The following is a 19,450-nucleotide window of genomic DNA, read 5'->3' as shown; positions in this document are numbered from 1 at the left end:
TTGAAGTTACACAAGCTGCCATTCAGCAGTGAAGCAACAAGTCCATGGAAGAAGCACACAGCCAGTGCGTTCATGAGTGGTCATAGGGACTGGGTAATAGGCACCAGCAGACACATAACAAACAAAAACATATTGTTGAGAATGAGGGGGGCTGGAGAGGAGATCCAAAGCCCATCTGTAGATAGTGGAACAATCTCCCCACAGAGGGGCCACAAGGAGGGGATGAGTCACCAGGGTGCAGTAAAGCATTGATGAAACACTCTATGTTCCTCTGGTTCCTTGAGGCTTCCTCACCCCCCACTACCATGACCCCAGTGCAGCTTCCCAGTTCAGACTAGACTGGAACATGCACACAGGTACAGAAAGGGACGGGAGCTCATGACACACAGAATCCAGGAGTGGGAATGGTGATGCTGGAAGGGTAGGAGGAAGAGGAGGAGAGGAAGGGAGAAAGGGGGAACTGATCCCAATGATCGACACATAACCATACACCCCTCTACAGGGGGAAGAACAACATAAAACATGGGGGAAGGGAGACAGAGGTTGGTATGAGAGATGAAAATAATAACAATGTACAATCTATCAGAGGGCTATGAGGGGGAGGGGGAGGGGGGGAGATAAAAAAAGCTGGTGCTGAGGGCTCAATAGAAAGTAATGTCTGGACGAGAATGGGGGCAACATATGTACAAACATGCCTGATTCAATTGATGTATGGATTGGGATAAGAATTGTACAAGCCCCCAGTAAAAATTTTTTTTTTAAAGAAAATGATGGCAACCTATGTACAAATATGCTTGATACAATTGATGTATGGATTATTATAAAAGCTGTAAGAGCCCCTAATAAAATGATCTTTTAATTAAAAACAAACAGTGAGTGGGAGAGAATAGTCTCTATAAGAAATGGTGCTTGTAAAGCTGGACCTCCATCTACAGAAACTGAAACAGGAGCCGTAGCACACCCGATCTGCAAAAATGAATTCTAGATGGATCAGATCCCTCAATGTAAATCCCAGCGCTAACGATCATCAATGAGAAAATAAGGGCAAACTTAAGGCCTGATTGTAGGGCACAGACACAGAGTTAAATATAACAAAAGGAACACAGTAGAAGATAAAATAGATGACTGAGAACCTACGAAACATAAGACACCTTTGTGCCTTTGAAGAGTAACAAGAGAGCCTCTTTAGTAACAACATGTCAGAGAAGGGGCAAATCTCTAAAATTTATGAAAAACTACAATACCTCAATAAGAAAAAAATGAATAATCAAGTTTACAAGTATGCAAAGGACATGAACACACAGTTCACCAAAAATGAAATCCAAATGGCTAACACACATATGAAATATGCGCACAATCATTAACTACCTGGGAGACACAAAAACAATGATATCACCTTCACCAACCATGGCAACTCAGTTCAAACACACACACACACACACACACACACACACACACACACACACACACACACACACAAACAAATTTTGGAGATGGTGCGAAAGATTGGAACTCTCACACTGCTGTAAATCTGTACAGCCGTGTGGAAAGCTATATGGTGCTACCTCAAGCAACTGGGAATAGAAATGCCATATGACCCAGCAATACTTCTGATGGGTGTGCATCCCCTAAAGAGGTAAGATCCATAACGTGAGCAGACAGATGTATTCCCATGTTCGCTGCAACACTTCCACAACAGCAAGAATCTGCAAACAGCCCCAATAAAATGTCCACTAGTAGAAGAAAAGATGACGAATTTGGGGCATACACACAATATTATGCATAACTGCAAAACAAGGATGAAACCGTGAAATAGCTCCTGACATGGATGGATTGGGAGGACACTATGCTGAGCAAAGTTAGCCAATCACTTAGGATAAATAGTGTCTAAGATCACTCCTCAAAGTATCAAAGCTAAGACAAAGACCAAAGGGAACGAACGTCAGAGGCTCCCAAGCGCACAGGGAGAGACGACGGAGTGATTGACTGGAAGGCTGCAGGGAAGTCGGGAAAGGGGGGTAGGATGGAACGGGAGGCCGGCGGGCAGGGGCAGGGCTTGGACTCGTTAGGTTTGACTTCATCACGAGAGTAGAAAGAATCCACAGACGGGGCCACATTTTTCAACAATTACACATAAGGGGCTAATGTCAAAAATCTACAGAAGACTGCCCCAGAAGATGAGGAGTAATCCAATTTTGAAATGGGCAGAGGACATGTACAGAGCAGACAGGCAGCCAGAAAGATGAAGAAATGCTGGTGATCACTAGCCATCTGAGAGATGCAAACCAAAACAATGATGAGATACCGCCTCACCCCAATGCTGGAGAGGGTGCTGAGAGGTTAGAACCCGCAAACACTGCCAAGTGGCATTGAAAAACTGCTCAACCACTGGGGAAAGAGGGATGGTGCTTTGTCCAACTGGGACGGGAAATACCTTGTGACCCAGTGGTCCTTTTTCTTGGTATTGCTACCCTGAAGAAGTTAGAGCTGGAACACAAATAGACATCTACATCTACACTGCCATGTCCGTCACAGCACTGTTGACAATCACAAAAAAGATGGAAACAGCCTAAATGCCGATCCGTTGAAGAATGGATAAGTAAACCTGGTACATACACACCATGGCATGCTTTAGATATCGTTATAGACTAATGATGAAATTGTGCAGCAGCACCTGACGCGGATGGATTGGGGAGACATTATGCTGTGTGACAGTCAACATGAAAGGACAAATATTGCATGAGACCATTGTTCTAGAAGGAAAAAAATCAAGATAAAGGTTTTTCAGATCAAAAGAAACAGACTTTGATGGTTACCAGGAATGGGAAGGGAAGAGAGGACGGGGTGAACATGTGTTTGCTAAGGGGAAGGGGAGGATACAATTCTACAAGAGGAAGAAAGGAGACAAATGGGAGGGAGGACAGGGCAGACCAATGGGAGGCTTGATAGAGTGTTTAAATTGTTGAATTAAAAAATGATGATCTAAAATAGGAACCCCTACCTAAATCACAATGAAGAGTGAGAAAAAAAGGATGACAGTCTTGGAAACTCCCTGGGGCAGGTCTACTGTAGCCTATAGGATCACAGTCAACGCCATTGCAAGGTATTTGTTTGGGGTCTCAATATATATATTCCTCTACATGTCTGTATTTGTAGTGATGGTTGAAGGAATAGTCTTGTACAGAGTAAGACCCAGGTTTGAGTCTCTGTGGTCTGCTTACAAAGATGCCCTGGTGACACCGGGAGCAGACACTTAACTGACTAATGGATCGGTCCGGGCCATTCTTTGAGCTCACTGGCTGCTCCGTGGGAGCAAACGTGGCAGTGTGCTTCGGTAAGGACACCAGCCTGGAAGCCTGAGGAGGTAGATCTCGCTTGTCCTATAGGGTCACCATGCTTCGAAATCAACCTGACAGCAGTGGGTTCTGCTTACTACCTGGGGTTTGGGGGCAAGTCACCAAGCTTTGAGCCTCATTTTTTTTCTCCTTTCTCTGTAACATAAAACGAATGCCCACCCTGTTTCCTCCTGTTGCTGCAAGGAGCAGATGAGATCACCCCGGGAAAGTCTTTGGAGAAGAGGAGAGCATTATGCATAGGTTCTTGTCATCTTCCGAAAGAGAGAGTTATGTGTTGAGCAAAATGAAGCAGCTATTTTCCAATTAGAGCGAGTCGGTTTTATTCACAAGTGAGAGGTTGGGATAGCATGTTGGGGAACCAAAACAGAACATAAGGCAGCCTTGACAGAATCAGAAGGCCACACGAACAGGAAGGGAGAGGGGCATTTCTGTGGGCTGAGACTGATGTTACAAAACACCACATCTGTCTTTCTGGCTCGGTGTCATCTTCTTGGCCCCTCAACAGAGGGTGCCCCCACAATCTCTCCTCTACTTCTCTTTCCATGACCCGTTTGTTGGAGGTAGGAACTTTTGAAGTGAAAGGCCTTCATTCCCCAAAGTCAAATCTGCTTCTCTGGCCCTGACCTCCCTCCTTTCCATCCTGCTTGGTTCATAACTTCGAACTTGAAAGCTGAGGCCACTTCTCTTAGAGAGACGGCCCTGCCTTTTTTTTGAGTGCATTATTTCTATTGCCAGGTCCAGCAGCAGCTTAGTCCTGCGGCCCTGCTTCCCATAATCCTCCTCTCCTCGTCCTGCCCCCTCCCCACCCAGCCCCTTCCTCACCAATCTAGTCGGATTGTGACTGACTTGGTGGACCGCAGTGTGTCCCATTGCAGGCCTCCAACACCGGCTTCTACGCTGCCCTCCCCGTCCCTCCTCTCCTCCACCCATCCCTCCTCACCACTGTCGCATTAATCTTCCTCAAGCTCTGTTTATGTTCTTCCCACTTGTGTCCTTCACTGCTCCCCTCACTTGTAGAATGAGTCCAGACTATTAATCAAATATAAAATGTTCTCTGGGGCCAACCTCAAGCTGCGGCTCCAATGGGTTCCACACGCACCTCTAGAGCAACTGCAAGGAAGTCCTATGAAAGGAAACTTTCCCCCAGAATTCCTAAATGTTTTGCTTTTCGCTTGACATTTTCCTACCTTAAAATTATTTATGGACATACTTTCTCTCTTTTATTAGACTGGACCCAAGTACAGCCTCTCAATGTTTCCACTGTCATGCATATAGCAGATATGGGATTATTTATTGAAGGAATGAGTACATCTACAGTAGAAACTTAACGCTTGTTTGGCTGACACATTCAACAAGCATTTCAATAGCCCTTTACCCGTGGGACAGTCTGCTTGTTGAATGTGGATTTAGTAGGCATCGTCTCCACCTCTGCATTCTGGTCAGATGTTATCATTGGGCCATTACGGACTCTGTACTAAGTTCCCACAGCGAGATGGATGGACCCAGTGGCTGCAACCAGGGACGGAAACACAGGCACAATTGTGAGACTGGGGGGAGGCCGGGCAGGGTTTCGTTCTGTTGTGATCAGGGTCGCTATGGGTCAGAACCCCCCCTCTAGCCCCTAACAACAATGACGACGACGACAACATACTAAAGGCACACGACGATATTAACTTTTAAGTCTAAAGCAGAGTCATCAGACACTCAGTTCAAGGATGTTGTACATGTCCAAGCAAATCGTTGTGTTACGGTTGCCTGAGGAATATGGAATGCCCTCATTCCGTGAAGTGTGATGTTTACATTAGGAAAGGCAAACACAGGTGAGTTTACAAAGCAGCCCCCTCGAGGAGGAGCGGAGAGCGCGTGAGGACCCTGCGCCTCTCCGGGCCTCCTGTGGTCAGGCACCAGGCAAGCCTGGGACACTAACATCATGTCCTCTTGGATCTTCTGCAGATGGCAATCAGGAACTGTTTCCCTGTGAAGTGTGTGGAAGACGCTTTGCAGCAGATGTTCTGGTAAACAGACATTGTGTGGACGTGTTTCATTGGAGTGAAATGAACTGGAAAGCAGTGAGGAGGCGGCAGCAGCAGAGATTAGAGACAGATGTGCAGGGGAAGCCAGGGAAGGGAGAAGGGTGCGTAACCTATGGCGGGCAGGCCCAGCAGACAGAGAGGCAGCTGGATGCCGCCTCATTCAAAAGAACGACCATTCAACACAGTTCTCTTACAAAAAGGATGCCAGATGGAAGTGGCCGTGGCACAGCTGATGATCCCTTGAGAGGTGTGGGCTCTTTGGCCTTTCCTATAAGCATCAGAGATTCAAATGGCAAGGCCAAAGCACCGGGGAAATAAATGAATGAGTCGAGAGAGAAGAGCGTTGGATTTGGGACATCTGGAAACGTGGCTACTGGCTGAAACATTGTCACTAATTCTCAGCAGTCTTTTAACCTCCCTGCGTTCTGCTTTGCCGTGCAAAGAGAGACCCCTTCCATTTTAGGGTGTTGGCACAGTTGGAGCAAAACCACGCATGGAGGGGAGACCTCTCCTGAGCTCTACTTGCTGTTATCCAGATTCGAGCCTGCTGCAGTCGTGGCTCCTGGTAGATGGCTGTGTCATGGCAGTAAACGCTTGATTTATTTCAACATGAGAGATTCAAACATGTGTGAGGGGCCACCGATGTTATAAAGATATTCCCAAGGAAGATGATATAATCTAAGATAATAATGCAATTGTTCATTTGGACATTTTAGAACAAGAAGACTTAGAATGACTCAAAAATGAGGTTGTAGGTTTTTATTTCCCAAGGGAACTTGAAAGATGAACTATTTGCTTACCTGATTAACTGAGGTGCCCAGTTCCTGAAGCTAGAGGGGGCCCCCCCCCCCAGGCGTCTTGTAACCCAGAACCCACCAATGGGCTGCCTTTGATTTTTGTCAGCTCTGAGGCTGCACCCCTGAGAACGGGTCTGAGTCCCAGGGCCCCCATTTGAAGAGGACTCACTAAATGTCAAGTGTGTCTTATGTACTCTTGAGTTTCTACTCTTTGGCCTATTTCTAGCCTAGAGAGTGTTTGATCAAGTGATTTGATATCCCTCTGTCCTTTCGTCTAAAGTGATAGGGCTTATTCTTAGCCAGGCAGGCTCGGTGGTTTTTAGAGACCCTGGGTTGAGACAAAGAAACGGTGTAAATGATAGCTGCTGTGTGTTATATAGCCACTATGGAAGAATACCCAAATTGGAAGCCAGAGATCTGAGCATAATCCCCAAATGGCACGCCACAGAGGCTTTATGTAGGGATCCCGGTCCCCTCGGCTTTTGTACTCAAAATGCTGTGTAACTTGAAGGACTTCAGATTGAGCGATGGGAGTTCTGCCCACGTTACCGAGCTAAATACATGAAGCTAGATTGGAAAGAAACCTCTTTTCTGGAGAGGCCTTCCATTGCCTTGGCCCAAGCACAGACTCTCATGATATGGAGCGTGTATGAGGGAAGCCAGATGGATTGGCTGTGCTGGGACTTGAGAGAGAATCGATGGGGCGCTGCAGATGCAGCCCAGGCCCTGGGTAGTGGGGGGGCTGTATAAGTAGACAAGCTCCTGAACACTTTGTGCTTGTGCAATTGTGAAGTACCGATCCCTACCTATCCCTTCTAGGCAAGGCATGGACCCATATGCAGGAAACTCGTCAGCAGAAAGCGCAAGCCTTTTAATTCCCTGAAGCAGAGACTGCAGGGCACTGACATTCCTACTGTGAGGAGGGGCCCTCAAACCAAGGTACTGTTGCTCGCTCCTGTGGTCTGTGCCAAATTGTTCCACACGTTAAAACTATCATAGTGTTATATGATAGTGAAGTGTAATGTCTAGGTACAATCCACCTTGACTGTTTTCTTTCTAATCGTGCACACTTCCACATGTACTTCAGACACTGTTTGGACTTGGCAAAAAAAGAATCTTGTCTTTATTGTCATTACAAAGCCAAATGCCAAGCTCGCTGACGTTGAGTCAATTCTGAATGATAGCGAAGCTTATGGTTTCCATATGCTCCTATCGTTTCCCAACCCATAAATCTTCACAGGAGCAGACAGCCTCGTCTTTCTCTTGTGGGTTAGCTGGTGGGTTTGAACTGCCAGCCTTGCGGTTAGCAGCTTAACACTTAACCCACTGCACCATTGGGGCTCCTTATATATTGTCATTGGTGTCATTAAATTTAGCAATTAACTTGACAGGAAGTTAGTTTTCTTTTTGCCTTTAAGTCTTCCCTGAACGTTTGTGATTTTCTTGATTTTTCCGATTTTTATTTTCCCTTCACAGGGACTTATAAATTTTCATAACTATATTTTCCAAACTCCTTTACATGTTTCTTTTAAAAAACAAAGTTTCACTTCTCTCTGAAGTTCATAGTACTGTTTCCTGCGCATTCAAATCCAAGTTAAAATGATACAGCTGTAATAGAGAGGTGCAAATTGATGTATGGGTTGTTATAAGAGCTCCCAATTAAATGATGTATTAAAATTTAAAAATTAATTCATCAATTAATTAATTTTAAAAATAGAGAGAGGGGCACAGTCTAGGCTGGTATTGTTTGTTGGTTATATTGTTTACAGTCTCAACCTGTGAGGACATCAAACTGGAGACAACAACATGAAGACTTCATCAATGCCATTCGATCAGCAAAGCAGTGTACGTTAGCCATTAAGGAAGGCCGGCCTCTCCCACCTCCGCCCCCACCGTCCATCAACCCAGGTGTGTGGCCATTTGGCTTGGTTGTGACACTTCACTCTTAACCATTGGAGGCAAAGCTTGATTTTTGGCCAAGTCATTATGCCTGCCTGCCTTTTACGTGCTCTAAAAACTTCAATGACCATTGTACAAGTAATTGTCATAAAATTTCTCTGACCCTACCTTCTTTCAAAGGACCTCCGGTAGTGCTGGCGGGTAAGTGGTGAATTGATAACTGCAAGGTTGGTCGTTCAAGCCCAGCTGCAGCTCTGTGGGAGAGAGATGAGGCTATCTGCTCTGGTAAAGGTTTACAGCCTCGGAAACCCTATATGGCGCTGTTCTGTATCGGAATCGGCTTGATGGCCCTGGGTTTGGTTTGGTTTGGGTAACTTCTTTCAAGTCAGCATAAAGATTCTACTTTTCCTCTGAATTCTGTCTTAAGATGAGATTGTGGGTCTCAGAGAACATCACACTACAACGCTCAAGGGGAGGGAAGCCATTCACAGTGCGTTTTGAGGGGATGGCATTTTCTGAGCAGTTAGTTCTTCATTGTTTTAATAGAAGTAAAATTTTCATAACATAAAATTTCACATTTTAGATATCTTAAGGTATCACCAACTCAATAAACTTTTTCACCCCAAACTTCTATTTTTTTAAACTTTCAAGTCTACAGAAAAGTGGAACAAATAGTACAGTGAATACTCACTCTGGCTTTCCACTGAAATTCAAGAATTGTTGACATTGTTCTATATATTTTTTTCTGTCTTTTTCCCTATTTTTGGAAGAACCACTTAAAAGTAAGTTGTAGCCATCATAACTCTTTACCCCTAATTGTTTCAGTATGCATCTCTTCAGCATAAGTACATTTTCCTGCAAACCACAGTATTTTTATCATACTTAATATATTGGTCCATATCCATATTTTCTCAGTTATGTGAAAAGTGACTTTTAATCATATATAGAACACTCCATCCAACAACAATAGAATGCACATTCTTTTCCAAAGCGCATGAATCATTCTTCAGGATAAACCATATGTTAAGTCACAAAATAAGTCTCAATAGACTTACCAAGACTGAAATCATGAAGTGCACTGCCCAACCACAATGGAATGAAACCATAAATCAGTAACAGAAGGAAGAGTGAAGAATTCACAAATATGTGGAAATTAATGCACCAGTAAGTAACCAATGGGTCAAAGATGAAATCACAAAAGGAATTAGAAAATACTTAGAGAAGACTTTATATAAAAACATACCAAAATTATACACAGCATTATTTTTATACTTACATGCTCACACACAAAAATTCTAGCAGTAAATACTTACATTAACAAAGGAAGATTTCATGCCAATAACCTAACTTTGCACCTTGAGGAATGAGAAAAAGAAGAGCACACTAAACCCAACACTAGTGGAAGGAAGGAAATAGGGTTTTGAGTCCAGAAAGAAAGAAAGAAAGAAAGAAAGAAAGAAAAAGCGCCCACGGCTCTATCGCCAATTGATTTCAGACAGGTATGCCACGTGCATCCAATGGAAAAGTACTAGACTCTTCAACAAATAGTGGTGGGTGTCCACATGTGGAGGAATGAGGTAGAACCTTACACTATCTCATAAAATTAACTCAAAATTGAGTAATGAAATAAATATGGGAGCTAAAACTAAAAAACATAAACAAAAAGAGGGAGAAATCTTTAGGGTATTTTAGCAATGCAGTCCTCCCTACAACAGCAAATGCATAAGCAACAAGAGAAAAACATAGAGCAATGAGACATCATAGAAATTTTAAACTGTGTGTATCAAAGGGTATTCACTGTCAAGAAAGGGAAAAGACAGCCTGTATCATGGGAGGAACTGTTTGGAAATCACGCACATCTGATAAGGATTTATTATCCAGAATCTATAAATAATGTCTTTTAACTCCAACAGTAAAAGAAAAGAAACAACAAATTTTAAAATGGCAAACGGCTTTAATAAGTATTTCTCCAGAGAATAGGCGCATTATTCATGGTTTGCGATTGCTTTTGAGTTGATCTAACTCAAAGTGACTTCACGGGACAGTAGAACTGGTGACGCCTAGGGTGCTCTTGGTTATGATATTCACAAAGACAGATCTCCAGGTAATTCTGGTGCAGGGTTGTCCAGTGGATTTGTACAGCCCACCTATTGATTAGCAGCCGAGCGCTTAACCAGTGCGCCACCAACGCTCCTTTATTCCTCATCAGGAAGTACTTACTACAGGTCACCATGAGTCAACATGAGGGCACACAGCGACAACAGTCTTTTTGTCCCTGACAGTTTTCATGTGTGAGTCGACTGAAACTTTTTTTGGTTATTCTCAATTGAGTGGCGTTTCATCCCATATTCTGACACCTGTGGTGTCAGGCATTTCTATAAGAAACCAGGTCTGTCTAACGGGGATAAATTATTATCAATTTTTGTATGGCTTAGAAAAATCTTGATTACTCCTTTACTTTTGAAGGATAACTTTGCTGGGTACAGAATTCTAAGCCAACATTGCTCTGGCTTTCAAGTCTTCAATGTTTTAATCCATTCTCTCCTTCCCTGCGTGGTTTCAGATAGTAGATTCGTCACTGTTGTCGCAAATGTGAGCTGTTAGTAGGGAGGTTAGCATGTGAGGAGCAAGTGTAAGTTGTAGGTGATCCCACTAATCTAATTTAGCTTCTGTTTTTGTGCGTTTTTAGTTACATCTGATGGTGGATTTATGCCTTAAATTAGGATGCTTAGCTATGTTTTAGGATTAGCATTTAGGTTTTTCTATCCATTTTAAGTTAGTTTTTGTGTATCATGTGAGATACGAATCTTGTTCATTTTTCTGTAAATGGATACCCAGTTTGGTCACCACCATTTGTCAAGGGGGCTACCTCTTCTCAATTGAGCGGACTTCAAACCTTGGTTAAAGATAAGCTTCATCATAGCTGGATGGATTCATGGGTAGTCCCTGAGTTGCGAATAAGATCTGTTCCTAACTGTGTCTTTACGAATTTGTAGGTCAGTTATAAGAGGTATGTGCGGTTCTTATTTAGCCTAGCGTTAGTGCAAGAAAAGGGCTTGATGCTTTTTCAGTGGGTTCAAAGCTGCTTGTGCAGCAAGTGAAAGAAATAGGGATGAGGAACTTGCTACAAGTAGGATTAGGATGAGTTCAGGATAAAGCGATCTATTTATCAGCTTTAGGTTTTTCTGTAAGTTTTTACATTTTATATGTGCACTTTCCATCTTATGGGGGCATGTACACTTATATGTAAGCTGTACATTTAAGTGTAAAGCAATCTATTTAGATGTAAGTTTGGGATAAAAATGAAGAAAATTAAAACAAGTCCACAAGAGCCAAAATACAACTTTGAGTCCTTCCCACCTGAACTTTCAAGAACATCTCAGGAACAGATCTGACACATTGAACACTAATGACAGGAGGCCTGATGAGCTGTGGGAGGACATCAAGACCATCATCCGTGAAGAAAGCAAAGGTCATTAAGAAGAAAGGGAGGAAAGAAGAGGTCGAAGTAGATGACAGAAGAGATTCAGAAACGTGTCCTTAAGCATTTGCTCAGGCAAATGGAAGAGAAGATGACGTCCAAGAGCCGAATAGAACATTTCAAAAGGCAGCTTGGGAAGACAAAGCCAAATATTATAATGAAATGTCACAGACCTACAAGTAGAGAACCAAAAGGGAAGAGCATGCTCAACATATAGAAATGTGCGATCAAGATGAATTGATAATTATGATTATTAGAATACAAAAGTTGGATATGAATCCAACCAAATCCAAACCAAACTCACTGCCATTGAGTCAATGCCAACTCATAGAAACCCTCTAGGAGCAGGTGGAATTGCCCTGTTTTTTTCTGAGACTGTAACTCTTGATGGGAGGAGAAGGTCCCGTCTTTGTCCTTCAAAGGACAAGTCGTTATAAAATATGGCCTTGGTGATACAGACTACAGTCAAGGTTGCATGGTTGGACTCTGAAGGACTAATTACTTTTTAACTGGGAATTCTTCTTTAGCAACACAGTTGTTCACTATGAACAAAGACCTCACCAGACTGAACAAAGACAGATTACATAGGAATAAAATAAACTACAGGTAGTTCTCAATTTATGATGTATTCCAATCACAATGAATCACACAAGCATTTTGTGTCTGTCTGTGTGTGTGTGTGTATAAACTTTTCTTATCATTAGTGTACCTTCCTGGGAGGGAGTTCTGGGAAAATTCATGCAGGAGATATGGAAAAGCTTGCTGAGTTATTTGAACACATTCCAAGCTTTTGATCCAGATAATGTGATGGAAGACACCAGTAGGGAAATCGTCCATATTACAAGAACACAATCTCACAAAGAAGGGGAAATTATAGATAAGGCCTTAATTGGTTTTGAAGAGGAAAGAAATGCTGAAGAAGAAAAATAATGAGGAAATGGGAGGAGAGCAGATGTCAACATTTTTTTCCAATGAAGGGATTTGGTGCAGTTTTTTCCTAAACAAAATCAGGAGCTTAAGTTGCTTGAAAACACAGACCTAAACCCTGATGATTCTTCTTGTTGATGAGCAGATTCAGGAAACACTGAGTTGTTACACATAAAACTATGAAGAAACAAAGACAATAATCATCCCGGTCACTCTCGCTGACTTTCTGATTGAAAACACCATCTCTATTTCCAGGGATAATTCACATGATCCAGAACCTTCCACAAGTGGAGTTTATAACTGTATCTTTGTGTATGTTTTATGTATGCATGTATTAAAACATATCTGTAAGTTCCTCTGTAATGTTTCTAACCCCCAAAGGCAAATACAGATTGCATTGAAAAAGATGCTAATAATAAAGTTAAGAACAATGCAGACGAAATGAAAAAGATAGTCTACTTTTATTAGAGACTGGCTTGTGCTGGAGTCATTAGAAGGATTCTGCCATAAGTCAGCAACTTCCTATACATTCATGAAGAGACCAGGGAGAAGGTCAGCATCAGCAGTCAATACAAATTAAGGGGACTGACTGAGTAGGGAGCACACCCGTGTAAACTGAAGCTGAAGAAAATCATAGCAGGTCCACCAGAGTCAACATACTCCCTGAGGTCGGAGACCACATCAAGGATCGTGGTGGCCAAAGCCCAGAAACGCTGTGGGAAGACCCTAAAGACATCGCACCTGAACAAAGGGAAACAAGTCAGAGGTCAAAGGCAGGAAAGAAGGGAAAGACTAAAGAAGGACGTCAGAAGAGACTCTGAACCTTGCTCTTCAGGTGCCAGTCATTAAGTGAACAGAGGAAATGAAGTAAAAATGCTGAACAAATTTCCAAAGAGCAGCTCAAGACAACAAGGTAAACTGTTACAGTGCACCATGCAAAGATCTGGGGCTAGAAAATCAAGGTACGGCGAGGATTTCTCAAGCAGAAGGAACCGGAAATTCAAGGCTGGTGTTGCAACACTGAAGGGTTCAAGGAGTAACAAATTAAGACACAGCAGATATGCTTTATGACACATAAATTATCCCTCAAAAACATCATTTTAAAAAGATTACAGTCCTGGCTATGGCACAGGGAGGAAGAGGTCATTTTCTGCAGGAGAAGATGCACAGTAACTCCCGATTCTTCCACCAGGTTTGAGAAACTGCTTCCTACTCAACTAATAAATAAAACAAAACAAATTAGCATAATCGTCATCCTGTAAAAGCGATCTGAAAGCAACAATCTGAGTTTCCATTCCAGAAAAAAAAAAATCTTAAGAATTGCCTCCTATTTGTTGGTGCTCAAGGTCTAATGGCTTAGTGTGTTACTTGTTGGGTTGCAACCACAAGGTCAGCAGTTCAAACCCACCAGCTGTTCCGAGGGAGAAAGTCGAGGCTGTCCACATCTGTCAAGATTCACAGTCTTGAAAAGCCCACCGGTGCAGTTCTATTCTGTCCTACAGGGTCACTGTGAGTTGGAATCGACTTGATGGCAGTGAGTTTGAATTTGTTGGAATGAAAATACAGCCTAAAATAATGTGCTGCTTTAGATGCTCAGTAAGTATGTGAGAGCTGTGCTCAGGCAGCGAGTTTCATACAGCAAAAACATATTTCCTGAGAAATGTCTTCATTTTTATAACAAGATTTTATATCTACAGGGTTGATAGCTATCTGATGGTTCTTAAGTTGAGTAAGTGCAGCCATGGCCCTGTCCTGCTCTGCACACGTCTCTCATTATCATGTTGGAGCCACAAGGCAGGGTCCACTGTTTACTGGCTTGTTTCTTCTCTTCCTTCCTTCCTTCCTTCCTCTCTCTCTTTCTTTTTTAGAAATCTGTTCCTTTTCCAAAGTTTCATTAAATGCACTATTTATCCTTTGCATTTGTCTGCTAAACTATCATTTTATAATGCAATTCCTTCCTGGGTCCTTATTAAATGCTTATGCCCCAAACCTAACTAAACACACACAAAACGCAATCATTTCAATTGTGTGGCAATTTTATATTGGTCCTCTAGTCTCACATTTAAGTGCTAGAAAATTTAACACATAAGGCTAGCATTATGTCGCCTTATGTGAAGGACATATGTCCTGATATGCATGAGTTTGTAGATATTTTCTATTCCCCAAGCTCACCTTTATTAATATTTATTCTAATTCTTCCTGGCTATAGTCTTCCAATTACTTGAATTCCTACGATGTTGCCACATCTTATGAGGACAGTACTCTAGAAGGTTTATGTTTGGCATTCTTCTGCTGAGGCTGCAGACTTTGAGGGCTACTGAGTCAAAGGTACTCAATGAAATGCCTGTCTTCAAAGAAACTGCTCCTTCTCTGCTTCAGCAGGAGTCCCGGTGGCTTGGTGAGCTATGAATGGAGCCGCTAACCACAGGGTCAACAATTCGAAGTCTCCAGGCGCTCCTGAGAAAGATGAAATTACTTACTCTGTCAAGATTGACAGCCTCGGAAACCCAGCGGGCCGTTGTACTCTGTGCTATAGGGTGGCTATGAGTGGGAGCTGCTTCAGTGGCAGTGAGTTTGGGCTGGTTTTTGTGTGTGTCGTTGACCAGGGAAACTCATATTGAAGTTGAGGGACAGCATGTAGCTCAATCCAGCTATGGTCTGATTATTAGTGCACAAAAAAACTCTTTCCATTTCCCAGGGATTTGGAACTCAAAATAAGTATGACCAGTCTCCGTGGACACTTGGCTCCAGGACTCCTAGCCTGCTCCCTTTATGGAAGGTGCAGAAGGACACTTCTGGGGACCTCGGGAGACCTGAGATTTCTTCTCCCAGTGCATCCCACAGAGGGCTAGTTGTCTATTTGCTCAGTCCCCTAATCATCTCTGAGGGTCTTGTTAGTCCTCCAGTCGTCTTGGAGCTTTTTGTGTTGTCTCCGTGGTGGCATAGAGTGCCAAGCACATAGTAGGACGACACAGGACTAACAACCTAGTCACTGTCGTAACCATTGTCTATTACCCCTCTGAGCAGGGTTTAGGGTAGCCACATGTTTGATGTAACCCTTGACTTTCCAGCTGGTCAAAGTGAAGAAAGAGCCACCAAGCCAAGAGTCAAGTTCAGCGTTGTTTTTGACACTGTCCTACATGCATCCCAAGTGATAATGGCACTTTCTAGTTCAAGTTTCCTAAGTGATGTCAGTCCTTAAACAACTTCTCTGGGTTTCTGGCTTTTTCTTTCTTTCTCTTGGCTTTTGTCTTTGAAAAAGGAAATTCTGATTGCTTTCAGGGGACAAGCTCCAACCAGGCTTTACTGTGAGGGGCTCGAATTCTAAGAAGTCCTTGGATCGTTCTCACTTCCCATGTCTCTCACCGGCCAATTCAATTATGTCTGGTAATTGCCAGTGAAAGATGACTACAGAACAGTGGATGTTACACAGACCTGCAGAGGCCCGGGTGCCAATAGGAGCCACCTGGGACAAGGGATCACTGAGTCTTAGCTGTTCCTGGAACCACTTTCCCCCCTTGTCCCTCCTCTCTGCTTTTTCCAGTTCTCTTCTCTTACCCTCCACCTTGTTTTCCCTTCCTGAGCCTCCTTCCTGCCTGGATTCTCTGCTTCCTCGCTGAGCAGTTCAGTGGGAATGTGCAGCCGTGGCGTTCCTGCCAGCAACCGGGGATTCAAACCACATCCCCTCAGCTCACGGTGGGAAACAAGTTCTCTCCCTGGGAACTTTGGTCCCACCGGCACCACAACCTGGGCTTTTGAATCTTCTATGCCCTTTGAACGTTCCATGTTCACGTGCTGAGATTCTAGCACTACATTCGGTCCACCGACAGCAGCTAAGCAGCCCGTGGCTGGGGTGGAAATTTCAACTCAAGGTGACCCCTGTCAGCAGAGAACTGTGATCTACAAGCGAGGCAGTAACCGATTGCTTTTTGGCAAGTAGAACTCCAGGCCTTTGGGTGGAATGGATCTTCCAATGTTTCAGTTAAAATCCTCATGTTTGCACCTCCCAGGAACTCACTAAGTTATTCATTTAATAAGAAAGCTTCCCAAATACAGAAAGTTTCCCAAATATCTATTTTGTAAGAGATAAACCATGTAAACATGTGAAGGACACACAAATTGAGTGCAGGCGAGATACAAATGTCCCCCTGCCATATCTCATATTGAACCCTGGTGGCATAGCGGTAACATGTTGGGCTGCTAACCACAAGGTCAGCAGTTCAAATCTACCAGCTCCTCGGCAGGAAGACTTGGCTTTCTACTTCCATGAAGAGTTACAGTCTCAGAAACCCACAGGGGCAGTTCTACTCTGTCCTATGGGGAGGCTATGAGTCCGAACGGACCCAAGGGCGATGAGTTGTTGCTGTTTTAATGAAGTTTATTGGAGTCCTTGAATGTCTCACCTTCTAAATAGGCCAGCAAGTCCCAATCTGGGTGATCCCTTCCACTGGGCCCACTGAAATGATGGGAAGGGCGGGGGGGCTGCAAAAGCCGAGCCCCATCCTTCATCCTGGGTCATTTGCTATGGTACAAAACACCTTCATTGTCATGAGCTCAGAGCACTTTCTTTTCTGAAAGAGAGAGTTTATTCTGGAAAATAAACTATCTCAGACCAACCTTGGGGCCTCATTCTTTCATGCTAGAGTGGAAGTCATATATCCTATTGTCTGTTTTTTGTAGTTGTTTGTTTGTTTGTTTGTTTGTTTAGACATTCATTGCCTTTTGTTGTTACTTTGGCATCCAGATTATATTCAATGCCCATATTGTCTGAGGAGATTTAATGAAACCGCAGCCCAGAGACACATTAATTTCTGCAAGGACCAGTCTTCTCGCCGAGTCTTCAATCCAGCCCAGACAGCAGCTAAGCTGGCATCCAGAGCTCAGGTAAACCTCGCTCCCCAAGTGGTGGCTCTTGTGCCCTTACAGATCTGGAGCAAGGAGAGAGATTTGTCCAGGAATCTCAAGTACCCGTCCTCCTCAGAATGGTGTCCGGGAACCTCATCACCGTAACTCACCCCCATGGGGCTTTGCTGCTTTGGGAGGTTGCATTCCAATGGACAGCACCTTTGGGTGTCGTAGGAAAAAAAGAGCTACTTCTAAAGATATAAATGGTGTTAGCTACAGTATTAGGGCACAACTCTGTGTATCCAAAGTTGGTTATGAGCCTTAACTACCAGAAAACACACACACAAAAAACCAGTGACCCACAAGGTGCCGGTGGACCAAGTAGGAGAAAGTGTCCCAAAGAGGTGGCCCTAGAGCTCATGTGAGGGGCTTCACTGAGGAAGGGGCTTCGGCCTTTGATTTAAAGCCATGCAATCAACAAGTTGAGAGGGTACACGGATGAAAGGAAGCAGCTGTTAGAAATGGGACAAAGAGGTAAAATGAGAACTTGAGAGGGAGACAAGGGTCTATAAACATAGATGGAACTGGAAGCAGCCAACAGCTGCATACACGTCAGCGGCCCACCCCAGGGACATAACTTACAGTCCAGCTTAAGAACATAGAGATGGCTCAGACATCAAGCAGAGATGGCATTGGCCTGAATAAGATTATGTAACACACTGGGCTCTCTGTGTAAGCCAGTATCTCACGGGGGTGGGGCCCCCCAGAAAAGAGACTCTGAGCTCTTTCTTCACACACATTAAGTAGTACACCTCCTCTGTAGGGACCGGATAATCAAGGATTTGCATTCTAGACAAGGAGGCGAGCTTGGAAACAATGCCAATTAAACAAATGTGGTGGGGGGTGTAGACAGTAGGGCTTTGGGGGCAGGGCGGTAGGGTAGCCTCTGTGGCTTCACGTTCAGCTCCTTTTTCCCCTTAAATATCCAAAGGGGCTTACCAACTTGGAATTGGAGTCGGGATTGTGGTTGGGGGAAGGCACTGCCCACCACTGGTCCAGCATGACAGGGCATGGGATGGGAAAGTGGCAGCACACTTTATTGAAGGGCTTTTACTGAACTAGTACGAAAAGGAGGAAAACATATTTGGGGAGGTTACCCTAAAATCAGAGGACTGCTAGGTCATTGGGCCTAAAAGCAGGAAATGGAAAGCGATCAGGATCCCAGAGTTTTCTCTGCCATCTGTGCTCTGTTGCTGCGCGAGCGCTCGCGCACACTCTCTCTCTCTCTGCACACTGGGCTTTTCTGTCCATTGGTAGACTGGAGGGGCATGGGCTGCTTTCTTAGAATGATCGCCTTGGTGGTTCATGTTGAAGATGGAGTATCTGGGAGACTCACTGGAAACCTCCGTCCTCGGGAGAGAAGGAGAGCTTGGAACCAGAGACTGCTAGGAGTGTGCGAGAGCAATAATTACTGCCGTGAGGGATGGGACTGATGAACTGATTGGGGATGGAGTAAAACACAGGAGGAAGGTCAAGACGGCCATCAGGATGGGAGCTCCAGAGGCGGGGCAGGGAGAAGGCCGTAAATCTGTGAGAAAGAATGCGGTGGGGAGGGAGGGGGCAGGCAGGCATCGGACGAGTTTGGGTGTGGGAGGATAGTTGGGACAGCTACAGCTAGAAAGACTCAGCCTTTATACGTCTAACAGCTCCAGGAGGTAGAGAACTGTACAGAGGCAGGACCCTGGACTCATCAGTCAGGTCTGAACTTCAGTTCTGCAATTGATTAGCGATTAACTTGGTACATTGCTCTGAGCTTCAGTTTTATCTGTGAGAGGATGTTGATAGGGTACATCGCTCCAAGCTATTGGGGTGGGGGTAAGGGTTGTTTATAAATAATATCAGTAGAATGCCTTACTGAGTGCCCAAACATGTCCATTCCTCTGCCCTTCCTATAAACACATCACCCCACCCTCTTCCTTTTCTGGAGGGTCTGGGTGGTAGAACAAGTAGTTGCCAGCTCAAAGGTTGGAAGTTTGAATCCACTCAGATGTTCCTCTGAAAAGAAACTGGCGGTGCACTGGGGTAAATGTTGGATTGCCCCCTAAAAGCTGG

The 19,450-nt window shown here is 44.1% G+C and overlaps 1 protein-coding gene across 1 annotated transcript; it reads left to right on the top strand.

Moving 5' to 3' along the window:
• The first annotated feature begins 4,848 nt into the window (after positions 1–4,848).
• Positions 4,849–17,503, top strand: ZC2HC1B (zinc finger C2HC-type containing 1B). Its single transcript, XM_045294581.1, has 6 exons — positions 4,849–4,897; positions 5,310–5,371; positions 7,006–7,125; positions 7,956–8,094; positions 17,238–17,377; positions 17,420–17,503. The coding sequence occupies exons 1-6, from the start codon at positions 4,849–4,851 to the stop codon at positions 17,501–17,503; spliced, it is 594 nt and encodes a 197-aa protein (XP_045150516.1).
• The last annotated feature ends 1,947 nt before the right edge of the window (positions 17,504–19,450 follow it).

Source organism: Echinops telfairi, unplaced genomic scaffold (genome assembly GCF_000313985.2).
Source record: "Echinops telfairi isolate 266 unplaced genomic scaffold, ASM31398v2 ScPeMD7_3533;HRSCAF=4204_0, whole genome shotgun sequence".
NCBI classification, from domain to species: Eukaryota; Metazoa; Chordata; class Mammalia; order Afrosoricida; family Tenrecidae; genus Echinops; species Echinops telfairi.
This window is presented reverse-complemented; position numbering and strand designations above follow the sequence as displayed.

Coding starts and splice junctions, on each gene's coding strand:
- ZC2HC1B (XM_045294581.1), top strand. CDS start 4,849: ATGGATGGACCCAGTGGCTGCAACCAGGGACGGAAACACAGGCACAAT. Junction 7,126..7,955: donor GGAGGGGCCCTCAAACCAAG/GTACTGTTGCTC, acceptor TATTGTTTACAG/TCTCAACCTGTGAGGACATC. Junction 8,095..17,237: donor CCCACCGTCCATCAACCCAG/GTGTGTGGCCAT, acceptor TTTGGCATCCAG/ATTATATTCAATGCCCATAT.